A 24,948-nucleotide genomic window follows, 5' to 3' on the forward strand; every position below is an offset into this window, starting at 1 on the left:
GAAACAATTTCACCCTGTAGTGTGGACGAGTTTGATCTGGTAATCCCTTCCAACATCTGGCTGAGATCTAGAGAGACGGTGGAGGTGATGCAGGTGGCAGGGGTTAGAGGGTATAGTAGACCAACCCAAAAGGTGGGGTTCTGGAGAACCAGGGAGCAGCCTGAAGTTCCTTCAAAGACACACTGGCCGGGGCGCCTGAGTCAGTTAAGCATCTGACTTCCGCTCAGGTCATGATCTCACGGTCTGTGAGTTCGAGCCCCGCGTCGGGCTCTGTGCGGACAGCTCAGAGCCTGGAGCCCACTTCCGATTCTGTCTCCCTCTCTCTCTGCCTCTCCCCTGCTCACGCTCTGTCTCTCTCTCTCTCTTCCTCAAAAATAAATAAACATTAAAAAAAAAAAAAGACACACTGGCTTTCGGACAGCTCTGTCATGTGATTTTATGAGGTCACAGCTCCATTAGCCAAGAGTTCCATTGTGTAAAGGGGGGGGGGGTGTCTATGGGTTTCCAAAATGGTAGCCAAGAGAACAGGCAACAAAGGATAAGTGGGGGAAGCCTAGTGTCCCCCACCTCCTTTTGTATGTAATGCTTTCTCCCAATTACGGCTGTTTCAGTTAACCCGGCAACTTTGTCCTGGGAATCTGGCATCCAAAGCCTTGCTTTTGTCCCCACCAGGAAGAGGACAGAGCCCCGAGTGCCGGGCACTGAGGCTCCCACCTCTCAGCGAGCTGCTACCTGCCACCCGACACGAGTGAAAAACCAGAGCTGACTTTTCTTAGCAACCGAAGCCTCGCCCCTGCCACTGTGGAAGAGGTCCCCTGTCAAAGTCCCTCTTCTTTGAAGAAACACAACTGAGACCAGGTGAGAAGTAGCTACAGTTTAATACAAACCTGCACCAGAACACAATGTGTCGGGCTGTTTTGTTTTTGCCTCAAACAGGTGGCCAAAGCACAGGACCATGTGTCATCTTGGGGTTGACACGATCTTAGCACCATGACGTTTACAGAGGAGTGAGAAGTCACTTGGGTGCTGGAGGCTCCATCCTGACCCCAGGCTGTGCCTGCCGCCCGGGCAGCTGGAGAGGGTGGTTTGGGTTTTCGCGTGGTTCTGTGGTTTCTGGGTCAGTATCGGAAAAGCCCTCATCGCGGCATCGGCTTGACAGAGACCTACTGTGGACTCCTAGCACTACACACACGCACACGCACACGCACACACAGTAGCACAATTTTCTGGTAACTTATTCCCACAAACCTAGAGAGCAGCTAAGGCAAGAACAACAGTATTTATTCAGCAAGTACAAGACCAGTTTGAGAGCTGCATTCAGTGCAACCAGAGACCCTTTTCATTCCAACCAGGGGCAGTGGGGCTGCCGATGGAGCCGGCTGGAGCTCTGCACAGGGGCAAGGAGCGGGTGGCGGAAGCGGACCGTTCATGTGGTCCCCTGAGCCTCCTTCTGATCTTCATCTAGAAGCTCCCAGGCGAGGGTGGGGTCTATGAAAGATTGGGGGTGGGGGTGGGGAGGGTAGATGAAGCGGAAGGCCTGCGGTGGACCACTCCAAGACGTGGTCTCCTAGAGCCACAGACCATGCATCTCTCAGGCAGAGGCACTCAGAGAAGGTAAAGCTTTCCTGGCCCAAGCAGGGACACTGCCCGCTGGCCACCACCACTGCTCGGCTCTTTGGCATCTTCCCAAGGCCCGCGACCCAGCAAAGGGCTGGAAGGGATAAAGATGGTGATGTGCACTGTAGCGAGGGATCAGGGTCACAGTTTCCCAGGCCCAGATCCCTACCTCCCGTCCCCGTGGGTGCCTTTGCTCCCTCTGCTCCCTGGGGTGCCGTCTCTGTCCTCTCAGCCCCTGAGTGAGTGAGGAAGATGAGCTTGAAGGGAGAAATGAGGGCGGGGGGGCAGCGCAAACCACACGGCAAGCCGCCAACACGGATCTAGTCCTGGCTCGAGCAGTGAACACGCGTTAGTTTGTCTACAAGGAAAATCTAGCTATCTGTGCAAAACAAAGCAGAACACCTACCAAGGGAGTCAGTCTTCCGGGTGGTTGAATTCTCGGGTGGCATCTCCAAGAGACGTCACCCCTCCTCCTTTCCACAGCGGGGGGAGGCAGCCACGCCCTTAGGGGTGGTCCCGGACACTTCTGGGGTCAGAAGGCCTAAACCTTCTGGGTCTCATCTGCGAAATGGGGACCACAATACACGCTCTGCCGTTGCGAGGAGCAAGCGAGCGTTCGTAGATGCAAGTGCTTTGACGACACGTAAAGCACGAAAGAAACGTGCAGGGTAGGACCGCTGGCCCGAGTCCTGGAACAAGCCGGGGGTGCGCAAAGCGATGTGGAACGTGAAATCACTTCCCCGAGGGGAAGGCAAAGCTTAAGAAGGGCAGGTGGCTGGGCTGCTTCCCAGCTCGCTCAGGGTGGATGGACATCACCCGGCCTCTAGCGTCTCCATGGAGACGTCCCGGTGCTTCCGAGGCAGGGAGGGCTCGGCTGGAGGTGGGAGGAGAGGGAGGCCACGGGCAGGTGAAGGTGAGGTGCTGACCACGGGGCTCCACGGCACCTGTGCAGCAATGTGGGTTCTCCAGCCCCGTCCCGCTGGCCTGGCCTCCAGCCCACTCCCTCCCTGGTCCCGCTCCCCCTCTCTTAGCAGGCACGAGGCCTCTTGCCAATCACGCAGGAAGAGCGGCCGGGCCTCCGTCCAGCAGGGGGAGGTTACAGGAAGCTGGCTGGGGGTGTGGGGGTGTCAGGGCCGGGAGTGACCAGAGCCAGAGATGGGAAAGGTGACTCCGCTCCCCGACGGTCCCCGGGGCACCCTCTCAGACTGTAGGGAACTATACCAAGAGGGGAGGGGACGGGAGGAGGGCCTGGGACAAGGCCTCGGCAGCCTGGAAGGCCCCAGGTTGGGAGAAGAAGGGCCTGTGAGTCCAACCCCTCACCGCCCCCTCTTCGTCTGTGCCCTAGGCTGTCTGGTTGGTGTCGAGTGCAGCATCTCTTAAGGTCCACATCTACTCCTGTTTCTATGCTATGCTAGTGACACGAAGCACCGTTATTTTTCACAGGATGCACAAACAAGTCAAACCAAACCACTGCGCAAACCAAACGTGCAAAACAAAATCATGTACACGCGCCTGGCACCAGCCCCGTGCCCCACCCAGTTAGCCCCTCCGGGCCTGTGACTCCCAGAGGGTGGGGTGGGGGTGGGGGGGAGGAAGAAGCTGGCGGAGGGTGCGGAGCGCCCCAACCACACCCACACAGGGGCCAGCGTGGAGTCAGGAAAAAAACGGGACCCCCTGGGCACGGCCGGGAAGCCAACACCTGTCTGACTTGGGAAAAGCGACCGCGGGGCCTCCTCAGGGGGAGGGGGTCCTTTTCCTCTAACACACATCTGCTAAAGTGCTCCGGACAGCTGGCGGGTCAGCCAGGGGGCAGGGCACTAAAATCTGGGCTTTCCCAAAGCCAGCGCATGGAGGCGGGTGTAAGAGGAGGGGCTGGGCCGGGCTCTATGCATTGGGCTCTGTGCATAGTGTGGGTTTCCCGGGCCCCCCAAAGCCTGCCGAGGCCAAGGCAGGAAAGGACTGCAGCGGGAGGGACACATCTCAAAGTGCCTGTTAGGGTTGGCTCGAAGCACAGTGAATCGCGTGTCAGACATGGGGAGGGCTCCCCGGGTCCCGTGGCCCCCTCGGGTGGTGTACTGCCCAGCCCAGCCTCTCCCGCCCCCTGCAGCTGCGGCCGGAGGGTGTGCGGGCTGGTGGCAGTGGTGCGTCCTCACGCGGGGGGCTGGTCAGTGCCTTTACCAAATGCCGCTTGACCTGCCTCCGGGGGGAGCGAGGATCCGAGCCGAAGCTCGCTTTGGAACATGGTCATCGATTTGAGAACCTGCAGAGAAGGAAGCAGGGGGTGAGCTCGGCTGCTCTTGCCTGGGTTATGACTGCACGGCCACCATTCCCCGGCGGAGGCCGTTCAGCCCTCTGTGGGGACGATCTGTCTGAACCCTCACAACCCCATCCGGTTTTACAGGTGAGGAAAACGAGGCTCAGGGAAGTTAAGTGACTTGCCCAGTGTTACGCAGCGGGTAGGTAGGTGGCAGAGCCTGGATTTGAACCCAGGTCTTTCTGATCGAGGGCCTCTCCGATGAACTGCTACTCTGCTACCGTCGCTGCTCCCAAACCTGCACCCCAAACCTGCACATGTGGTCTCTTGTCAGGCACACGGACCGTCAGTCAGCCCGTTAGCATGTGGGCCTTTGTATACAAGCCTCAGTGAGTAAGACAGGGAGACGGCTGGGCCCTCCGTTGTTCTGGAGAAATCAAAGAACCACACCCCAAAGGCCCAGCATCTTGAAATCCCAAGACTCAGAAAGTGGCTTGGTGCCCCAGGGAGCGAGCGGGACATTCTTCAGCCCAGCCTGCCTAGGAGACAGGAGACCGGGGTGGAAGGATATTTGCCGAGTTGGAGAGAGGCCTGCCCCGAGACCTGAGCGCCGAAGCCACTGGCCGCTCCGAGGGCCTCGTGGCTTCTCGTGGGCCTGGCTGCTGCAGGAAGGGCCGTGCCCAGGCAGCCGTGGGAGCCTACACCTCCTGGGATGGCAGGGCCTGACCACGACACTCGGCACCACGGACTCCCTCCCGACTCCCAGCACACGTGTCTTGTCTCTGGTGGGACTGGCAGTGGCCTTCAGGGCGGGGGCAGGGGGATGGTTATCTTGGCACTGAGATCGCCTCTGAGGATGGAGAGAGTGGTGGAGAGGACCCCTCCCCAGAGACCACAAAGCCCTCAAAACCTCTAAACGGGAACCACGTGTCTTCTGCCCCCAGCACATAGGGGGACACACAGGAAGCTCGGCGGGCAGCCCCCTCCCTCGGCCTTTCCTATCATAACAGTAAACGCCACACTCTGTGTGGAAGGATCTGGATCTTGGTCCTCTCACCGTTTGGGTCCCGGTGTGGCCCTTGCAGAGTGATGCCAGGCCTCCACCCGGTCCGACTCTGAAGGCTGCTCAGCGTGTTCAAGGAGACCCCGTCCTGCCCCTTTCAAGCTGGGGTCGGGGGTGGGGTCCCAGTGTCCATCAAAGCGGCCTGGAGGACCAGGCCACCTTACCGTGCTCATTCTCCACGGAGGGCTACCATTTTTGTGGCAACGACCCCCACCTTTCGCTACTGCAGAGCACCTGGGATGTGAGTTATTGACAGTAAAGTCCCGGAACAACCCCGCCCCCCATATATTATATGTGGTATTACATATACTACAATTGCTGACAAAAAAGAAGGTGCCAGAGGGACAAGCACGGGGCTGAGGCGGGGGAGGAAAGGGAACAGGGAAATACCTCTTTTAGAGGCTGGCAAGGAGCAGGGATGGGGACAGGGAGACTGCACTGGGGTACAGTCCCATGTAGCAGAGACGGTTAAGCCTTCAGAGCTCTGATCACCCCTGGGGCACCCACCGTGTGCAGGGCCCCGAAGATGTTTCAAGGGGAAAATTTTCTGAACTTAGAAACTGCGGGGCGAGCAGCAGACAAGCCACGGCCTCTTGGAATGACTGGTGCCCAGGGACCCGAAGAGCCCTCCCGCCCCTCCTGACATTTGTGTCTCTATGTGGGACCCAACACCCAACTGCAGACGTGGGATGGGGTGGTGGGGGGAGGGAGAAGACAAAGAGAAAAAGCCACAGAAGTCCCGCTGCCAGGGCGGGCCTGTCCTCCGGCCACCCCGCTGAGGTAGAGCCACGCATCCCAGCCGGAGCGGCCCTTGCTCTTACCAGAGAGGCTGAAGCTGGACTCGTGAAGGTCCCTCATGCCCCCGTGTCGGGTAACGGGCCGAGTAGGAGTGTCTGCGAGTGGCGTTCCCATCTCTTTTTTCCCGGGATGCACAACGATAGCTACGTCCCCCAGGTAGGGAGTACGGTCCACTCCTCTAACCTTTAAGGTCTAGCGAAGGATGGAGAAGGAGGAAATGGGAAAAGAGCACACCATCAGAGCCCAGACACCATCAGAGCCCAGATGCCATCTCCACCAGAGCCTCCTCGATGGCCGGCAGGAGGTTGGATGCTGCCACTCTTCTCAGGACCCAAATGACTGCCTGCGACAAAAGTTTCTTACGTCTTGAGCTCAGGAGTGGAGTCTTTTACCTCCCAGTGTGTGCACGTGTGTACGTGTGTGCGGGCGCCCTTGCATAGAGGGGGCCCCCGCTGGCTCCCCCTCAACATTGGTGGAATCCTTTCCAAGGCGGCAGGTGGATTTCTGGGGTATTCCCCTCCCACGGAGCAATGTCAGCCCCTCACACGCCAGGCTTCCAAGAGGCCATGCCTTTTACTGTGATCTGACAACTTTGTGGGGAGAGAAACCAAATACAGCCGATTTGGAGAGGAGAATCCCCAGTGGCAATGTCAGTCACTTTTGTACTCACAAAGGCAGCAAAGTTAAGAGCCTATGTTCGGTATCTAGACAGCCTGGGTTCCAATCGCAGCTCTGCGACCTTATGCAAGTTACCTAATCTCTGTGCCTGTTTCCTTATTTGTAAAAATGGGCTGACCGTAGTGCCTATTAGTACTACATATAGAATTGTTAGGGGATCAAATGAATTAATACACATACAGCTCTTCGAACTGCTCTGGCACATGGCAAGTGATGTGAAAGCACCGGGAGCTGCAATTAGGGCAGAGGTCATTTACGTGTGTTTATTCATGCTGCTGTGAGGACAAAGTGAGTTGGGGTGTGCTCAGAAAAGTCTGAAGGAGCAGCGTGGATGATCTACATGCCAGGCACTCGTCCGGGGCGTAACCTCCACCTCCTTGCTGCTTCCTGAAAATCTTGTTGCAACAACAGACAATGGGGGATTTCTTGAAGGATCTTCAGCCTCCGTATTCCTTTATATTCTCCAACAACAGACCTAGGGTTTAGCTCAGCCCTCAGAAATGTCAAGCCTGGTCTGAACTGTTTTGGCCTCTACCAGGCTGCACGTTAGCATCCTGGCTTGGGAAGCTGGGGTCCCAGTGGTGAAAGGTGGAAACACCAGCTGAGTGAAAACGGAGTTTGTGACCTTGGCAGGTGACAGCCGTTGCCAGCCCCTTCGTTACTGGCTGTATACCACACCCTCCCAGAGAGGATTTCTTCCCTGAGACCCACGCTCTCTAGGGACTGATCACTGACAATTTTTGGAGAATGAGACTTTTTGATAGTTTTCTTTTTCTGCATGCAAGTGCTCCTTTAACAGAACTGGCTTTTTCTTGGGACCCTTACGGTGTCGTTGTAATAAATGCTTTAGATAAAGAGACTCTGGGTTGAATTGATACCAATCCTGGAAACTGGGGCTCTTCCATGGTGGCTGACCCGAGGGGAGCGGTGTGTTGTGAATTGGGATCTATCTCACTTTTTTATGAGGCTGCCTTTTAGAAGGGCTTGAAATACCCTCTCCGCTCTCTTTTGACCCAATTTCCTGAATACCAAATGCCTTTTTTTTTTTTTTTTGGAAAGACCGCAGAACCGTCATTCTTTTTGTTTCATACTGAAAGATAATTCACATGCCATAAAACTTGCCATTCGAAAGTGCACAGTTCAGTGGTGTTGAGCGCATTCCCAACTTTGGGCCACCGCTGTCTAATTCCCAAACATCTTCATCGCCCCCAAAAAGCAATCCCACACCCGTCTGCAGTCACTCCTGTTCCCCACCCCCCGGCCTTAACTAACCACGAATGGGTCTTCTGTCTATGGACGTTACGGACACTTCACATAAATGGAATCTTAAGCTATGTGGTATTTTGTGACGAGATTCTTTCACTTGGCATAATGCTCTTAAGGTTCACGTGTGTTGAATGCAGCATCTATGAGGACTCCATTTCCTTCTCGGGCCAAATAATATTTTACCGAACGGCTATACTTCATTATGTTTATCCATTCAACAGTTGATGGACATTGGAGGTGTTTCCGCTTCTCGGCCTCTATGAGCGATGCTGTTATGGACGTGTACGGGCTTTTGTGTAGACACCTATTTTTACTTCCTTGGGGATTTTCGCAAGAGGAGAAATGCTGGCTCCTCTGGTAACTCTAATACCGAACTTTTGGGGACGTGCCAAACTGTTTTCCAAAGCGGCTGCACCATTTGACATTCCTTCCAGCAACGAACAAGGGTTCCCCTTTCTCCACATCCCAACCGACACTTGTTTTCCAGTTTCCTTTTGAAAATGACAGCCACCCTCGGTCAGACATTGTGCTGTATGAACGAATCACTCTCACTGCTCTTGCCAGCGCCCCCTCCAGAGGCTGGCTGAGGCCTTGTGCTGCGGGTTCACATCTGAGGAGCTTTCTGGAGATAGATGGCACCATTCGCCTCCTGAGAGACCCTGAGAGACCCTGAGTTTGCTTTTGGATTGAACGCGGTGATAACTGAAATCATGGGTTTTTTTTTTTCAGGGAACCCAAGTCTGCTCCCTCACAGCAGATCTGGCTTTGGATTTCTTCCTTTGTTGGCCTTTGGGAGAGAAGGGTGTTTAGTCATTCTGAGAACTCTGGGCCCTCACGTGTGGAAAGCCGGCAGAATTGATCTTCTGGTGTTAACATGGCCTGCTTACTTTTAGGCTTTAGATGACTGCTTTTCTTTTCTTTTTAAAAAAAAAAATTTTTTTTTAACGTTTATTTATTTTTGAGACAGAGAGAGACAGAGCATGAACAGGGGAGGGGCAGAGAGAGAGGGAGACACAGAATCTGAAACAGGCTCCAGGCTCTGAGCTGTCAGCACAGAGCCCGACGCGGGGCTCGAACTCACGGACCGTGAGATCATGACCTGAGCCGAAGTTGGACGCTTAACCGACCAAGCCACCCAGGCGCCCCAGATGACTGCTTTTCAAGTATCAGTTTTACGTGCCGTTACTTCAAGACTGGGAAGGAACCGAGCAATGGCAGTACCTCAAAGGCCCCTGAGCCTGCGAATCAAGAGGAACTCAGGTGTCACAGACATGCTCATGTTTCACTCCTGTGCCTTCGGGAGCCCAGAACTCCCCGTTTGCCTGATCACTTAAAATGCTATGTGATAGTCAAAGATGGGGAACGGAAAGCAGCACTATCCGACTCTGGCGTTCCCTCTGTTCCGTCACACACACCCCTCTCAGCCCAGGAGAGCTGGACCACAGTTTGGGAAAGAATGCTGTAGTTTTTATGAATGAACTTGTACAGAGGGGCTCTACTGAGGACCACACTCAGGGTGAAGCGAAGTCTTGGTTAGAGGCCCGGAGAGTGAAGGAAAGCCTACCTGCCCCCCGCTCCTCCTCCCACCCCACCCCCCGTCCTGGTAGAACTTTCCTTCTAGGGCTGGGGCCTCATAGGCCACCTGAGCAGTGGACAGAGAACAGCTGGAAGGACACAGGCTGAAGCGGCTGCTCCCGAAAACCTTTGGGCGGTTCAAGGAAGGAACAAGAATGGGAACAAGGAGGGGAGGTCCGAGGCACTGGGCAAAGAAGCTTGGCTTTTGCATAAAGGACTTGGGAATCGCGATGCTAAGAAAGTTTGGCTGAAGAGGAGAGGTCATGCGACCGTCTCGTGGCAAAGTGCGCCAAGCCACAGGCAGCTCTTAAAAGGCCTATTCCGAAGATATTATTGAGCAGATTTCTAGAGCTCAGCAATAATGGCAGCTGAGTCTGTTTTCAGTCAAGGTGCTTTATAGCTCTGGTCCCTGCTACAGGCCAGAGCTGATGATGAGTGGAGAGCATGGGGCCTGGGAGCGGGAAGAAGTTGATGCTGGTCTGGGACAGCAACCACAATATGGGTGGGGGGTGGAGAGGTCACCTGGAAGGGGCCAGAAAAGGCTTCCCCACCAGCTACTACTTAGGGCCTCCAGCTAAAAAACACACAGACCGTTTTCCTGGGTCTCACCTCTGGCACAGACAAGCAGCTGACCGACAAGGCCAGACTGGGCAGTTTACAAGAAAATTTCTCTGCTACTACCTTCAGAACATATAGCAGGCACCTGCTGTGTACAGAGGACTAGAATGGCAAAAGGAATAGAACAAGAGAATCTGGGTAAGGAAATTAAAAAAAAAAAAAAAAAAAAAAAGGATCAATGTCTCTTAAGTGCGCCATGATTACAACCATGGCGTCCCAGAGCCTAGGCAGGAGTGCGGCTGGACCAGTGAGGCTGGGGGTCCTGGGCCCTCAGGCGTGACAGAAGAACACCCACCCTTTCTGGACAGGAGCCTTCTGAAGTCACAATAATATTGCTTTATGCCCGAGGAAGGGGAGGAGAAACCACGATGAGAACCACGTGCTTTCAGCTGTCAATGTGTTAGATCTGTTCTTTTCCGAGGCTCTGGGACCCCTTCCTGTCCCCGCAGAGGCCACGGCTGGAGTCCCCAGCACCCGGAGTTGTCAGCAAGAACTCAGGCCAGGTTCTCCAGGGCAGCTCTCGAAGATAAGTCTGGGCAGTCAATCCCTAAGCAACGAGGCAACAGGCAGTCTTCTTTTGGGTGAATGTGTCTACTTAGAGGACAGGAACCCCTGGGGATGAGGTGAAGCCCAAAGATTTAGGGAACATCCAGTGTGCTTGTGGAATCCAAGGGCTGGGTAGGACCCCTGGGATACGAAGTATTCTAGACTCGGCCTGATCACATCAGGGTTGGGGGGCATCCAGACCCAGAAAATCCTACCAACCTCACTCCGGTCACAAGGGAGGGGGAGGCTTCAGGGAAAGAACAAGTCCAGGGCAAATATGGTAACCCAGGCCGAGCCGGAGTCCCATCTGAGGGTTGGTGAGAATCCTCCCAGAGACTAGATGTGGGGGACATCTGCGAGCATCCTGTAGTATTTCCTTAGCTCTAGGGGGATTTAGGGACTGTTCCCAATACATTTTTACTCTGTTATAGGTACGCCCTTTCTGCTATTTTGGTTGTCCCCTAAGTGACCATTCTAGGCGATAAGGTTCAGTGGGAAAATGGAATGAGAACATCTTTGAGGTTTAAAACAGTTGTTACATGGGGCGCCTGGGTGGCGCAGTCGGTTAAGCGTCCGACTTCAGCCAGGTCACGATCTCACGGTCCGTGAGTTCGAGCCCTGCGTCGGGCTCTGGGCTGATGGCTCGGAGCCTGTTTCCGATTCTGTGTCTCCCTCTCTCTCTGCCCCTCCCCCGTTCATGCTCTGTCTCTCTCTGTCCCAAAAATAAATAAACATTGACAAACAACCTTTTAAAAAAAAATAAATAAAAAAAATAAAACAGTCATTATAGAATTTCCCCAACGGGGGGCTTTAACCTCTTCGTATACGCCTTCTTCCCCTTCCCTCCTCTTACCTTTTCTCTCTGGACCAGCTTCTTGTAGACAGTGTCTGGGAAGGACCTCAGGGGATAGAACTTGCCAGTGCCCTCAGCGCACATGAAGACACCGTTCTCATACACGACTCGTCCCCGGCTGATGGTGACCAGCGGTACGCCGTGGCAGCGCATGTTCTCGTACAGGTTGAAGTCTCCTCCCTGCACCTGGGTGCTGGCTGAGATGGTCCTGGTGGAGAGGCAGGGGTGGGAGAGAAAGCTCTGAGAAGAGGTGACGATGTCACAGCTCAGCAGGACGAATCGATGGTCAGTGGGAGGGGGTGATGCTCAGGGACAAGGAATAATAATAGTCCCCAAAAGCTGTCTGCTGCAGACCGAATCCCATCACCCCCCCCCCCCCCCCAATGTATATACTGAAGTCCTCACCCCCAGCCTCTGAATGTGCCTGCATTTAGAGACAGGACTTTTAGAGAGCTAATTAAAGTAAAATGAGATCATACGAGTGGATGATCCACTAATCCAATCTGACTGGTGTCTTTATAAGAGGAGGAAATTCGGAGCCCAGACATGCACACCCATAGAGGAGAGACCAGGTGAGGACGGAGGCGTAAGACAGCCATTTACAACCCACGGAGAGAGGCCTCAGATGACACCAAACCCGCCGACACCTTGACCTTGGACTCCCAGCCTCCAGAACTGGGGGAACATACGTTTCTGGTGCGTCTAAGCCACCAGGCTGTGGTAGGGCCGGAGCAGCCCTAGGAAATGGATCAACTGAGCCAAACTCTAGCGAGTTTTCTGCCAACAGTGATCATGAACACCCACACCTCTGCAGCAACAGGGACCAGCCCCCGGCCTCAGGAGGCAGAACGTGGCTTCTCGAATGCTCTAATGGAGAAGACAGCGTGGGTATCCCGGCCTTGGGGTGGGTGGCGGTGCACCAAAGAAGGCGAACCTTCTTTCCAATGCAACTTTTTATTTTCAAAATTCCATTAAATTTTTGCTTATCTTCTTTACTGTACACCGAGAAAAGTACCTGGCCACCAGTTAGCGCTTAACAAAAATCTGCTGAGCGATTAATGAAATTTAATCAGAAAGAGCGGTTTCCATCTCCCCTGCCCAAATCTCTTAGTAAAAACCAGGCTCTGTAGCCCGTGGCCTGGTAACCCCCTTCATTCGTTCACTCAACTCGCGTGCGCTAATGCTGTGGGTGTCAAGCTCTGTGCACTCCAGAGTACCCAACACCCTCAGTGAGGGGAGCAGGGGGCTGGCGGAGGAGCCCGGAGCGTCAGGACACCTGTCTGGTTCAAGGGCGCGTTAGCTATGTGATGCGGGGAGCCCCTCTACTCTCTGGGTCTTCGTTTCTTCGATAGGAAAATGGAAATAAGAATGCCAGCATGAGTGCTTCCTGGGGCCGTGTGAAAACTAAACTAAACGAGATCCCTGACGATCCCTGTGAAGCCGCTCCGCATCACTGTAAGGCGCTATGCGCATGGTGATACCCTGCAGCCGGTCTGAGCCTGTCTTGTTCACTGCGGCATTCCTAGTGCCCAGACTACGGCAGGCCCTCAAATACTTGTCGAACCGAACACACCACAGGGTCACACTTCGCTACGCTAGATGCAGCGCAGAGACGATAAGCTGGTGGAGTTTTGCAACGCGAGCGCCTTAAAACCCCAAGTCCCTCTAGCCCCGGCGACTAGCAGCAGGTTTTACTTTGTGGCTTCCGGATCCCACACCACCACGTCGGCATCGGCCCCAGGGATGATGCGGCCCTTGCGGGGATACAGGTTGAGAATCTTCGCCGCGTTGGAACTGGTAACGGCCACAAAACGGTTCTCGTCCATCTTTCCTCCAACCTGAAACATTGCAACAGTGCCACGTCACCCAAACCCTGCGCGTGCCTCAAAGCCACAGCCACCCTTGACTCGGGCCTGCGGTCTTTTAGTTGGTCACGACAACGGTGCCGAGAAGGACGATCATGTGAGCACCGTCTCAGCTGAGCCAACCTGCTGGCCGGGTTCCCGGCCATGGCCTCAATCCTTCCTCCGGCAACAGTGGTGAGTGGGCTCTTCGCCAAAGGCCGCCCACCTGGTGGAAACCTACCTCCTGTTTGTACAACCGGCTCTACCCATGTGTCTACTAGGGATGGGTCGGGAGCCTTCCTTCGTCCACAAAGGGACACAGATTTCTGGGCTCTTGAAAAACATCTTACTGCCTCACCCACCAGTGAGAGCACCATGGACTCCCTTCAAGGGGGATTCCACAGCCACTCGTGGGCCTCTCTGAGCGGCTGGCTTCCTCTTGAGGACTTCAAATCTCCTTAGGCTCGGATTTGCTGCAGCTAATCTGTGATAGGTCAGGACCAAAAATACTTATTCTTCGTGGGGAGAACAGGTGGTATTCAAATGAAGTCCTAGTCCCTGTTTTTCTCAAAAAGCAACTGGCCAAAATATGTAAAGAGCCTTAAAAAAGGTTCATTCCCTTTGGCCCAGAAATCTGCTTCTAGGAATCTGTCCTAAGGAAATAAATAGAAACGCTCACACGTATATACTCCTGAACAAAGAAGCTCTCTGCAGCATTATTTGTAAGTGCAAAACTCCGGAACAGCTAAAAGCTCCAAACTCAGGGAAGGATTAACTGAAATGTGCTACTTCCACCGGAGGAAATACTATTTAGCTACTAAAAAGATGCTATCGGGGCACCTGGGTGGCTCGGTCGGTTAAGCGTCCGACTTCGGCTCAGGTCATGATCTCACAGTTCGTGAGTCTGAGTCCCTTGTCGGGCTCTGTGCTGTGAGTGCAGAGCCTGCTTCGGACCCTCTCTCTCCTTCTCTCTCTGCCCCTCCCCTGCTCATGCTCTCTCTCAAAAATAAATAAACATTAAAAAAAAAAGAGAGAGATACTTTTAAAGAATGTTTACTGATACAGAAAGACACTCAAGATACGCTGTTATGTGAAAAAAAAGATGAACCCCCGTTATTACAATAACATCCCGAACATACACAGAACTAGAAAGAAAGAGACCAAAATATTAATACTTTCACTTCTCGGTATGGAATTAGGGGGATCTTTTTTCCTCACACTTTTCTGCGTTTTCCAAATTTCTATACGAGGCTGTACTACCTTTCTGGTTGGGTGAAAATACAAACTTTCTGGTTTTGTTTTTGAGTGAAACAAGGAGCCATGGCTATAGCTCTCCTAAGAGTGAAAACCCTTGCGAGGACTTGAGCAGAGGAGGGGTCCCCAGAACATACCACTCCTCTCTCCCAGATGACGCTCATGCGGTCCTGGACACCGCTCACTCCATGCGGGATCTTGGTGAAGTCCTCCTTGCCCATAGCTTTCTGCTTCGTGGTGAAAGGCCGGTGATCTGATGCCACAATGTTCAGAGTATCACTGGATAAAGAGAAAGATGGGCCAGTGAGGGAGGGAGGCCAGGGTCCCGGAGGGTGGGGACAGGTGCAGGGAAAAAGCCTTCCCTTCGGATCCAGGCAAAGCTGACCTCTAACAAGTTACTTCATTTGTGTGAACCTCAGTTTACTCATCTGTAGAATGGGTTTGTGGGCTGAGGGTTGACACTGGCTGTCAGTGTCACAGGCGACACTGATGGGAGCCTTTGGGGCATCAACTTTTAAGAGTTAAGGCAGCAGGCAGAGAAAAATTCAACTCCTAGTTTTGCTAAGCTAACCTGAGGCGGTTTTACTGTCAGAGGCTCAGATGCCAAGCTCTTGTCGTCTTCTCCCTCAACCCCTACCAGTCCCTGCTGGTGGCAAGCATGTGCTTGGTAAAACATTTACAAGTTCAATGTTAAGCATTGCTAAATAACTCGCGGCCATAGCCTTTCTTGGATGTGGGGACTCTGACGGCACAGAAGAGGAAAGGAGGGACAAGACAGAAGAGATGTTTGCCTTAATAGACCAGCGATGCTATGCAAGCCAACCGGTTCATCACCCCCGCCCTCTATGACCATTGTCCTTGGAAGGTTACTGAGGCCGACCTCCGTGCAAGGCTGTGGGCGGCTAAGGCATGGTGGGGCTCTCCGGGGGTTCTGGCCTCGCTAGGATTCAGGGCAGAGACTTAGTAGGACAGTGCGACAGCACACGAGGCAGCAGACCCTCTACCAAATGAGGGCGGCAGATAGCTGGCCCATGTACAGAGATCTCTGTAGGCCGAGGGCTCAGAGGTGGTGAGGGGCAGAGGGGGAAGGATGCCCACATCGCCCAGGGCAGGGCAACCTCATGAGGAAACACCACTGGAGGGCAGGGAGGGTCCTGGCTGGAGGTCGTGTGGGAGAGGGGGACAACTGCTGGGACCACACAGCGGGGGCCCTGAGAATCTAATTTCTTTGTAGGAGGCCCCAAAGCCTGTGAATGCCTGTGGGCCATCTAAGCTGCCCACGTCAGACTTGGTGATGAGACGTCTCCTTTTAAAAAATTTTTTTTAAGTTTATTTATTTTGAAAGAGAGAGACAGAGAATCCCAAGCAGGCTCCACACTGTTAGCACAGAGCCTGACGCAGGGCTCAAACTCAGGAACCATGAGATCATGATCTGAGCCAAAATCAAGAACCAGATACCCAACCTACTGAGGCACCCAGGCGCCCCAGTGACAAGGCATATTCTTAAGGCTCTCAGACAATTCAGGGTCAGGCTGCATATTGGGCTGTCTCCACTGGGGGCCTGGCAGGGTTCATCAGTCACAACTGTTGCCAAATGACTGACTTCCTTGGCCAAATCCACAGTGAGATGACTTAGCCCTTCCTGTGGCATGGGCTGGTGTCTCCCTTAACCAAACACGCTGCTCTGGGCCTTCTCAGAGATTGCAGGGGACACTCTCCACAGAGCAGAGGGTTTGTTCTAGGGCGCCCCAGTGCTGCCCACATTCCCCGGGCCTGCAGAACCCATCAGAGTTTCACCTTCTCCTCAGGGGTCCTCCAGACCCCCAGGCAGGGCTCAGATCAGAAGAGGTGCCCGTCAGAGTCATTGGCTCAGGGTCAGGGACCTCAACTCCCATTCTTGAACCAAGTGCTACTGAGCAACCACCTTTCAAAAAAGGCTCCTACACAAGTAGGTCCCCCTCGGGGAGTGTGGTCACATTCCAGAAGGGCTTCTGAGGTCTCCTAGTGCTGCCCTGAATCTAGGAAATTCGACACCCACATCCATACCCTTTAAAGTTTAGAACATGACTGTCTTTAAGTAGCTGAAGAAATTTTTTTTTTTTTCAACGTTTATTTATTTTTGGGACAGAGAGAGACAGAGCATGAACGGGGGAGGGGCAGAGAGAGAGGGAGACACAGAATCGGAAACAGGCTCCAGGCTCTGAGCCATCAGCCCAGAGCCCGACGCGGGGCTCGAACTCACGGACCGCGAGATCGTGACCTGGCTGAAGTCGGACGCTTAACCGACTGCGCCACCCAGGCGCCCCTGAAGAAATTTTTTTTAATGTTTATTTATTTTGAGAGAGAGAGACAGGGCACAAGTGGGGGAGGGGCAAGAGAGAGGGAGACACAGAATCCAAAGCAGGCTCCAGGCTCTGAGCTGTCTGCGCAGAGCACAACGTGGGGCTCGAACTCACGAACCGGGAAATCATAACCTGAGCCGAAGTCAGACACTCAACCGACTAAGGCCACCCAGCCGCCCCTCAAGTCCTTGAAAATTTTACATATTCAAATGAAGAGAACTTCTGGCCCCTTTCAGAAATGAAATTTTACACAGAGAACAACCTGGTGGTTGCCAGAGGCGGGGGGTGGCTGGGAGACTGGGCAAAATGGGTGAAGGAAAGGGGGAGGTACAGGCTTTCAGTTATGGAACGAGTAAGTCACAGCCACGAAAGGCACAACGTAGGGCATACAGTCCACGGTATTGTGACAGCGTCGCAGGGTGACAGAAGGTAGCCACACTTATGAGCACAGCATAACACAGAGAGTGCCAAGTCGCTGCTGTACTCGCGTGTAGCACGTCACATCGTGTATCAACCACGTGTCAGTAAAAGAAGAAAAAAAAAAGGAGGAAGAAATTAGATTTGATTTTAGGGATTTTATTTTTAAGTCATCTCTACCCTCAACACGGGGCTGGAACTCAGACCCCCAAGGTCAAGAGTTGCGTGCTCTCCCGACGCCCCAAGAAATTGGATTTATTATTTATTTATTTATCTATTTATTTGTTTGTTTATTTATGTCAACACCAAAATTTTAATTAATTAATTAATTTTTCATTGAAATTTTAGTTAGTGACATTAGATTTTAAACAAAGGATAAATCCTTACACCCATAGATGGTGCTTCCCCCCCCCTCCCCCGATACGGAAGAAGTCACATGCTAACATGGGTCGTAACAAAGCGCACGTTTTCTTATAAGAATATGGTAATTGGTGCCTGGTTTTTCTGTCAAGCATTTTGTAGGATATCAATTATCACCAACAAGGTGTCCTAAAAACGAAACGACAGTACCACAAATTCCTATACACAACAAAAATGTTCAAACGCTGCTCCAAATTCCGTAAAATGACACACTTGTACAATATGCACCGATCTTCAAAAGGGATTCAAACTCTTCTCAGGACAGTTAGTATGAAACTGCAATTCGACTGAAGTGAATAAATGTATTTATTTATTTATTTAAAAAAAAAATTTTTTTTTTCAACGTTTATTTATTTTTGGGACAGAGAGAGACAGAGCATGAACGGGGGAGGGGCAGAGAGAGAGGGAGACACAGAATCGGAAACAGGCTCCAGGCTCCGAGCCATCAGCCCAGAGCCCGACGCGGGGCCCGAACCCACGGACCGCGGGATCGTGACCTGGCTGAAGTCGGACGCTTAACCGACTGCGCCACCCAGGCGCCCCGAATAAATGTATTTAAGTTACCTTAAAAATAGGCTAGATATAAAACCTTAAATGATTCCATTAACAGCACTATTTTCCCCTGCCTATTTGAATGTGTTGGGGCCGCTGTCATCTGGGTAGGTTGGGGCAGTTGCCACCTATTTGTTCTTCCAGCAAATATGCCTGTGGCAAGCAGAGGTACTTCAAAAGATTTTTTTGACCTTGGCACTGAGCCCAAATTACTACAGTGGGCTCCTGGTTCTTGTCTGTTTTGGTTGTGTTGATAAAGATGGAAAAGAGGCTGGCTGGCATTTCCCTGTGAAAAGCATTTTTAAAAGTTATTTCCTTATTTATTTTTAATATATATATTTGAAGTTTATTTATTTATCTTAGAGAACAAGCCAGGGAAGGGCAGAGAGAGGATCCTAAGCAGGCTCCCGCAGGTCAGCTCAGAGCCTGAGGTGGGGGGGGAGGTTCGAACTCAGAAACTATGAGATCATGACATGAGCTGAAATCAAGAGTCAGACGCTTAACCAGCTAAGCCACCCAGGTGCCCTCTGCAGTGAAAAGCATTTTTAAGTCAGAGCTGATCTGGCATTTCTCCTCTCTCATACTCCCTAATTAAAAAAAAAAAAATTTTTTTAATGTTTTATTTATTTTTGAGACAGGGAAAGACAGAGCATGAACAGGGGAGGGTCAGAGAGAGGGAGACACAGAATCCGGAACAGGCTCCAGGCTCTGAGCTGTCAGCACGGAGCCCGACGCGGGGCTTGAACTCACAGACCGAGAGATGATGACCTGAGCCGAAGTCGGCCGCTTAACCGACTGAGCCACCCAGGCGCCCCATCGTACACCCTAATTTAGCTAAATGTGTAAGGGGCGCTGCTGCTCAGGATCACAGCAATATTGTGGGACAGAAAGCAGGTGCTGCACTGGGCCATGCATATACTGGCCCTCCGGGGCCACCTGCGCCCCGAGACCTTACTGACTGCACCCTACACTCCTCTTTCAGGTGTTAACACAGCAGGATGCTGAGTGGGAATTTGCCAATTGGCGACCAGGAGGGAACATTAAGGACCTGGATGAAATAAGTGCCCCTTTTTCTCAAGACAGCCATCTTCAGTCGGGGCTGGCTACTTCCCTCAATCATCCTCACCATCACCCTCGAAGAGAAGAGGGCTGTCACCTCCCCCCAGGTATATAAAAGCCTACGACAGGGAGGGAGACTGAGGTATCTCAGGATGGAGAGTCCTGTAGTCTTTTCCTCTTCCTTCTTTTCGTGTTCGAGTGCGGTTTCCCTACCCTCTCTCCTAGCAGTCTCCTCCAGTCAAGGAGGGGACACTGCAACGGGTTCACCCACGGAAAACAGAGGTGATGGCTGTGGGCTTCTTGCTTGGGAGGGGGCCGGTGGACGCGCCCTGAGCCTCTAGGAGAGGAGAGCCAGTGGGATGGGGACAGACTGCCCTCCCACCGTCGAGAGTGGCAAAGCTGTGTGAGCTTTCTCTGGGCCCCAGACACTGTAGAAGGTGGTCAGGCTGGAGCTGCCTTCCAGGGTCCTTGTTCACAGGGACACCACTAGTTCTGGAAGCAAGGAAGGTGTAGGTGGGAGAGGTTGGGCTGGAATCCATCTTCCATATCAGGGGATTGTATGAGGGCTGCACAAGAGAGCCCACAAGGGCATGTGTCCTACATAAGGAGGGCCCCAAAGGCCAGTCACGTTGAGTCTGAGAAGCAGGAGTATAGACTGGTGCTTGGGTATGGAGAAGAATCCCCCTACCCAGGGACTGGGCATGGGGAAGGGAGGAGACTGACATTTAAACTAGACTAGACTTGGGGCGCCTGGGTGGCTTAGCCGGTTAAGTGTCTGACTTCAGCTCAGGTCACGATCTTATGGTTTGTGAGTTCCAGCCCCGTATCGGGCTCTCTGCTGTCAGTGTGGAGCCGGCCTTGGATCCTCTGTCCCTCTCTCTCTATCTGCCCTTCCCCAGCTCTCTCTTTCTCTCAAAAATAAATACACATTTTAAGAAAAAAAATAAACTAGACTTTAATAACCAAGAGGGAGAGAAAACAATGGATTCTATGCAAAATGTCACTAAAGGAAAGAAAGAAGCTGCAAGCAGTTTGGGACAAAACAAAATCTTTTCATCTTTGTGTCCCACTGAATTCAGACTATTCGTTAAAACTTTTCCTTTAGGGGCGCCTGGGTGGCTCAGTCGGTTGGGCGGCCGACTTCGGCTCAGGTCATGATCTCGCGGTCCGTGAGTTCGAGCCCCGCATCGGGCTCTGTGCTGACAGCTCAGATCCTGGAGCCTGTTTCAGATTCTGTGTCTCCCTCTCTCTGACCCTCTCCCATTCATGCTCTGTCTCTCTCTGTCTCAAAAATAAATAAACGTTAAAAAAATTAAAAAAAAAAACAAAACAAAAAACTTTTCCTTTAGATTTGGATCATATGGGAAAAAATCGTGTTAGAACAGAGGAGCTGGAGAAAAGGAGATCTGGAGGGGAAGAATGAGGGGGAAAGAGGAAGAGAGGGCAGAAGGAAAGGAAAAAGGGGAAAGAAAGGGGAAACCACATGCGAAACCACGAGGAGGGGGAGGTAAGGAAAAAAGAGACAGAAAGGCCCACATATATTCTAGAATAAGTCAGCAGCCACATCCTACAGCCCTGAAGTGGTCCTCAGTGTAAAAGCAATGTCCTTGGAAATTCTGAACAACCACCATTCACCGTCTCATATATGCTCTTGACTCTTAACACTGCAGAAGCTCTCGCTCCAAATCAAGTGGTCGGAGAAGCCGACAGGTAATTGGGATGGCAATTAGCTGATGGGCTCTGGAGAAGGTAACAAAAGCAGAGTCATCCTACGGGCACAATGGAACCAGACCTAGGTCAGATTTGGGGCCTCTGCGACATCACCTCGAAGACGTGTACGTTCCCAGGACGGCATATATTATGAGTTAAGGATGTGCTACGGGGCCCACAGAGGTTCTGCCAAAATGCCTTACTTGGCCAGCAGGCTCATGAGGTAGGTGGAGGTGTTCGTGTCCAGTCTCAGCGGAGGCACTGTGACGTAGGCGGCCGCGTGGGACCAGTCCTGGTGGTAGTAGTGTAAGCCTGTCAGAGTGGCATGGGCGGTGGTGGTCTCGGCCAGCACAACCTTCCCTAGAAGAAGAAACGTCAAACCGTGATTAGGAAGCCAGTGGCCTGAGAGATCACTGGTCTGAGCTTCTCATTTTATAGGCGGAGGAGCTGAAGTCAGAGAGAGGAAGGGACTTGCCCGAGCTTACACGGGGGTTTGAGGGCACAGCTGGGTTCAAGGCCGGAGGGCTCCATATTGCTATGCTGGCTCCAGGCAAGGAGAACAGAAGGGCAAGGGTGCCGAAGAGGGGAAGCACCGCCGTTTGGGGGGACCACGGGTGCTTCAGGGCACTGATGGGAGGAAGGAGGGCCAGCGGTGTGGGTGAGACACCCAAGGGCTCCCACTGGGGGAGAGGCGGGAGGCAGGATCTCGAGGGCAGTTCTACCAGAAGGCTGAAAGCCCTTGCTCTGATTTATCTCCCCAGGTCTGTGACCATGACTTTGTTTCTCCCGTTTCCAGGACCTCACTGGCACCCTGAGCCGGGCCAAGACTATAAGCAAGTATAAAAACCTTCAGGTGCCGCCCAGTGCTCAGCAGCAGCCGACACACAGGTATCGGGGCTCGCACACAGGGTGTGGGGTGGCTGGAAGGGAAGCTGGGTCCGTACACTGTTACTCCTCCGGGGACTTCCCAGGCATCCCCTTGAAATGTCCACTGGAACCGGTTCAGGATTTTATGTTAGTTGCCAAGGCAACGACCAGTAAAACCCAAGAGGCCAAAAAGATACCAATTAAGGAGCTGACTGAAAACGTGGAAAACTTTACCAGACCCGGGAGAGGTGACAGACACTTCTGCAGAGCTGTTATGCATGCAAATGCACAGAGGAAAACACTGCTTCTAGCGCACCGAACCCAGGCTAGCGCAGTGCTTCTGTGGGCGGCGGGAGAGAAAAGGGAGTACTCCGGGGGACCCCGCAGGGCTGCAACCCCACCACACGTGCGCACGGTCCACTCCAGCCCAAGGACTCGCCTTGCATCTTAGCAGCTGCGATAACGTCACCGGCCGAGATGCTGGACACGTTGACCAGGTATATTGGACAGTGAGTCTAAACAAGGAAACCGGCAGAAAGGAGAGCGCGTCAGCCCCATGAACCTAACAAGCACTGGCACAGCCCCAGCCAAACCAGTCCGGGCCCCGGCACCTCCCTCTGCACGTCTTAGCCCCACTCGCAGGGAGAGAGGGTCTTCTACCGGGAAGGCAGGCTGGCGGCCAGAGTACAGACTAGGGGAAGCACGGAGGAGGCAAGCACCAGGGCCCAAGGGGAATGTCAGGGCCGAGCCTCAAATATTCCACCAGCCGGAGTCAAGATGATTTATAACTTAACACCAGGGACTTTTTAAATTTCCTGCTCATGAACGTGACGACCTAGAGACAGTCGTGGATCATACTTCGTATCTAAAATTACAAGGGCTGCCTTATCAGTAGACAGAATGTACCCTGAGAAGAAACAAAATGTAAGAGGTCTGGGGTTCAGAGTCTATGTCAGGCAGGACTGGTCTTGCAAATGGACACCTGGGTTGTAATATCGATGAGCTTTTCCTCTGCTGAGCGGTGCGACAATGGTCGAGCTTCACCTGCCTGGGCATATGTTTGAGCTAAAAAACAGGAAGCTGGCTTTTTGTTGTTGACATCTTTCCTTGTCCTGGGGTCGGTCTCCGTCAGGAAATCATTGGTATCATAACCACTGGTGTGCCAGTAAATCAATGTCCTTGACCGGCACCCAGACTTGTAAACTGCTCATGGGAAACTTTTCCCAAATGTTACTCTGATGCCTTCTCGGCTCATCAAAATGAGAGGACAGAGAGCTTAGGAACTGGCCTGACATTTGACGTGCTTGGTGCAACTTTACTAATTCTGAGATCCGCTGGACCTCCAACCTCTGCCTCGTCTCCAGTGTTCCTAACACCACGCCCTCATGGTTACTTACATCCTTCGGGATCGCCCATGTCTTTTCAGAGAAGAGGTTCTCGAGCGTTAGTGCCCGCTAAAACCATGGGTGGGCTTCTTAAAACAGACTGCTGGGCATCGTCCCCAGTTTCTGATTCAATGGGTATGGGCCCGAGAATCTGCAATTCTAAGTTTCTATTTCTAACAAACACGGGTGCTGCTGGTCCAGGCGCCACACTTTAGAAAACTGGTATTCTCGAGGTGACAGCACAGATTATCTGAGCAAATCGAACTCATTTTTAATGACGGTTTAGAAGAAACAACCTTGGTATATTTCTTGGTATATATCTACTGTTTATAAAGCGCCTTTCTTTCTCTGCCCCCCTTTGACCCTCACAATCCTCCTGTGAGAAGTGATATTCCAACGTTAGATAACAAAATAGTATATCAGAGTGGTTGAGTGATGCGCATACGCTGAGAGCTTCGTGTTTGGTGAAGGTCTCACGTCTTGTTCGTTTCCCACACCGTGTCAGCACCCCCTCGCCCTAAGCGATACCAAGGAAAACTTCTAAGTGGTCTAGAGGCAGAGGGTTTGATCACGGTTCTCTAAGCAAGCCATCTACCGAATTCCTCTACAGGAAACAGAGTTCATTTGCAGTGAGGCTCTGTGGACACCCAACTCACCCTGCCTCCCATGGGAGCCATTTCCACTTGAGCAATGAAGCCAGACTCAGCAAGCTCACAGCAAGGCGGGGGGGGGGGGGGGGGGTTGGGAGGGGGAGGACAGAGAGCTGGCAGCTAGGAGGACTTCTGCCAGGTCTGTGGGAATAACAACACCCAGGAAACGGTTTTGGGGTCCTGTGAACCAGGCATGGTGGTGGCACCCAGGGCAGAATGGGACTCCACTGTGTAGACTGAAGATGCTGGTTTCTGATCCCAGAGTCAAGAATGGGTTTAGGGCGAGCCGGGGTCTACTTACCCTGTTTGCAATGGTGATAACTCGGTGAGTGGCTTCAGCCTCCAGCTGTAAGAAACAAAGGACAGGAAGAAAACAAGCTTCAGCCTCTCTCCCAAGCAAGCCCACCTCTGCTCAAGAGCCCACTTTGTAGAAAGTGCTGGAATATCCAACATTGGGCCGGAGGGGCCAAATGCACCCATAGGGGCTGGCTCGGGGGGGTAAGCCCTGGGCAGGGGCACCAAGCTCCAACCACCTCTTCTCACCCTGAGAGAATCCGAGGATTTACTACACCAGGCATATCCTCGCTGGATGCTACTCAGGCCTTAAATAACAGACAACGAGGGGCACCTGGGTGGCTCAGTCAGTTAAAGCATCTAACCCTTGGCTTCAGCTTAGGTCACGATCTCATGGTTCGTGGGATTGAGCCCTGCATGGGGCTCTGTGCTGTCTGCTTGGGATTCTCTGCCCCCCTCTCTCTCTCTTAAAAATAAATAAACTTTAGGGGCGCCTGGGTGGCGCAGTCAGTTAAGCATATGACTCTGGCTGAGGTCACGATCTCACGGTTCTCGAGTTTGAGCCCCACCTCAGGCTCTCTGCTGTCAGCCCGGAGCCCGCTTTGGATCCTGCTTTGGATCCTCTGCCGCGCCCCCCCCCCCCCCCCCCCGCCCCCTGCCCTTCTTCTTTCTGCCCCTCCCCCACTCACGGGGCTCTGACACACACACACACACTCTGTCAAGCCGAAACATTAAAACAAATTTTTAAAAATTCTTCCCTATCTGGGGCACCTGGGTGGCTCAGTCGGTTAAGTGTCTGACTCTTGATTTCAGCTCAGGTCATGATCTCATGGTTCATGAGTTCTAGCCCTGCATCAGGCTCTGCGCTGGCAGTGTGCAGCCTGCT

General features: G+C 52.8%; 1 protein-coding gene across 3 annotated transcripts in view; it reads right to left on the reverse strand.

The window, feature by feature from the left end:
* Positions 1–859: 859 nt before the first annotated feature.
* The window catches only part of DPYSL5 (dihydropyrimidinase like 5), a 102,137-nt gene continuing 78,048 nt past the window's right edge, over positions 860–24,948 (reverse strand). For all 3 annotated transcript variants that reach the window (XM_043604341.1, XM_043604342.1, XM_043604343.1), the window contains 8 exons: positions 24,070–24,114; positions 22,173–22,248; positions 21,070–21,226; positions 14,504–14,645; positions 12,964–13,106; positions 11,269–11,476; positions 5,756–5,924; positions 860–3,877 (listed from right to left, as the gene is read on the reverse strand). In XM_043604341.1, coding sequence (XP_043460276.1) covers positions 3,792–3,877; positions 5,756–5,924; positions 11,269–11,476; positions 12,964–13,106; positions 14,504–14,645; positions 21,070–21,226; positions 22,173–22,248; positions 24,070–24,114 — 1,026 coding nt within the window. In that variant the 3' untranslated portion in view covers positions 860–3,791. The remainder of the gene's footprint in view (positions 3,878–5,755; positions 5,925–11,268; positions 11,477–12,963; positions 13,107–14,503; positions 14,646–21,069; positions 21,227–22,172; positions 22,249–24,069; positions 24,115–24,948) is intronic.

The sequence above is a fragment of the Prionailurus bengalensis genome, chromosome A3 (genome assembly GCF_016509475.1).
Source record: "Prionailurus bengalensis isolate Pbe53 chromosome A3, Fcat_Pben_1.1_paternal_pri, whole genome shotgun sequence".
NCBI classification, from domain to species: Eukaryota; Metazoa; Chordata; class Mammalia; order Carnivora; family Felidae; genus Prionailurus; species Prionailurus bengalensis.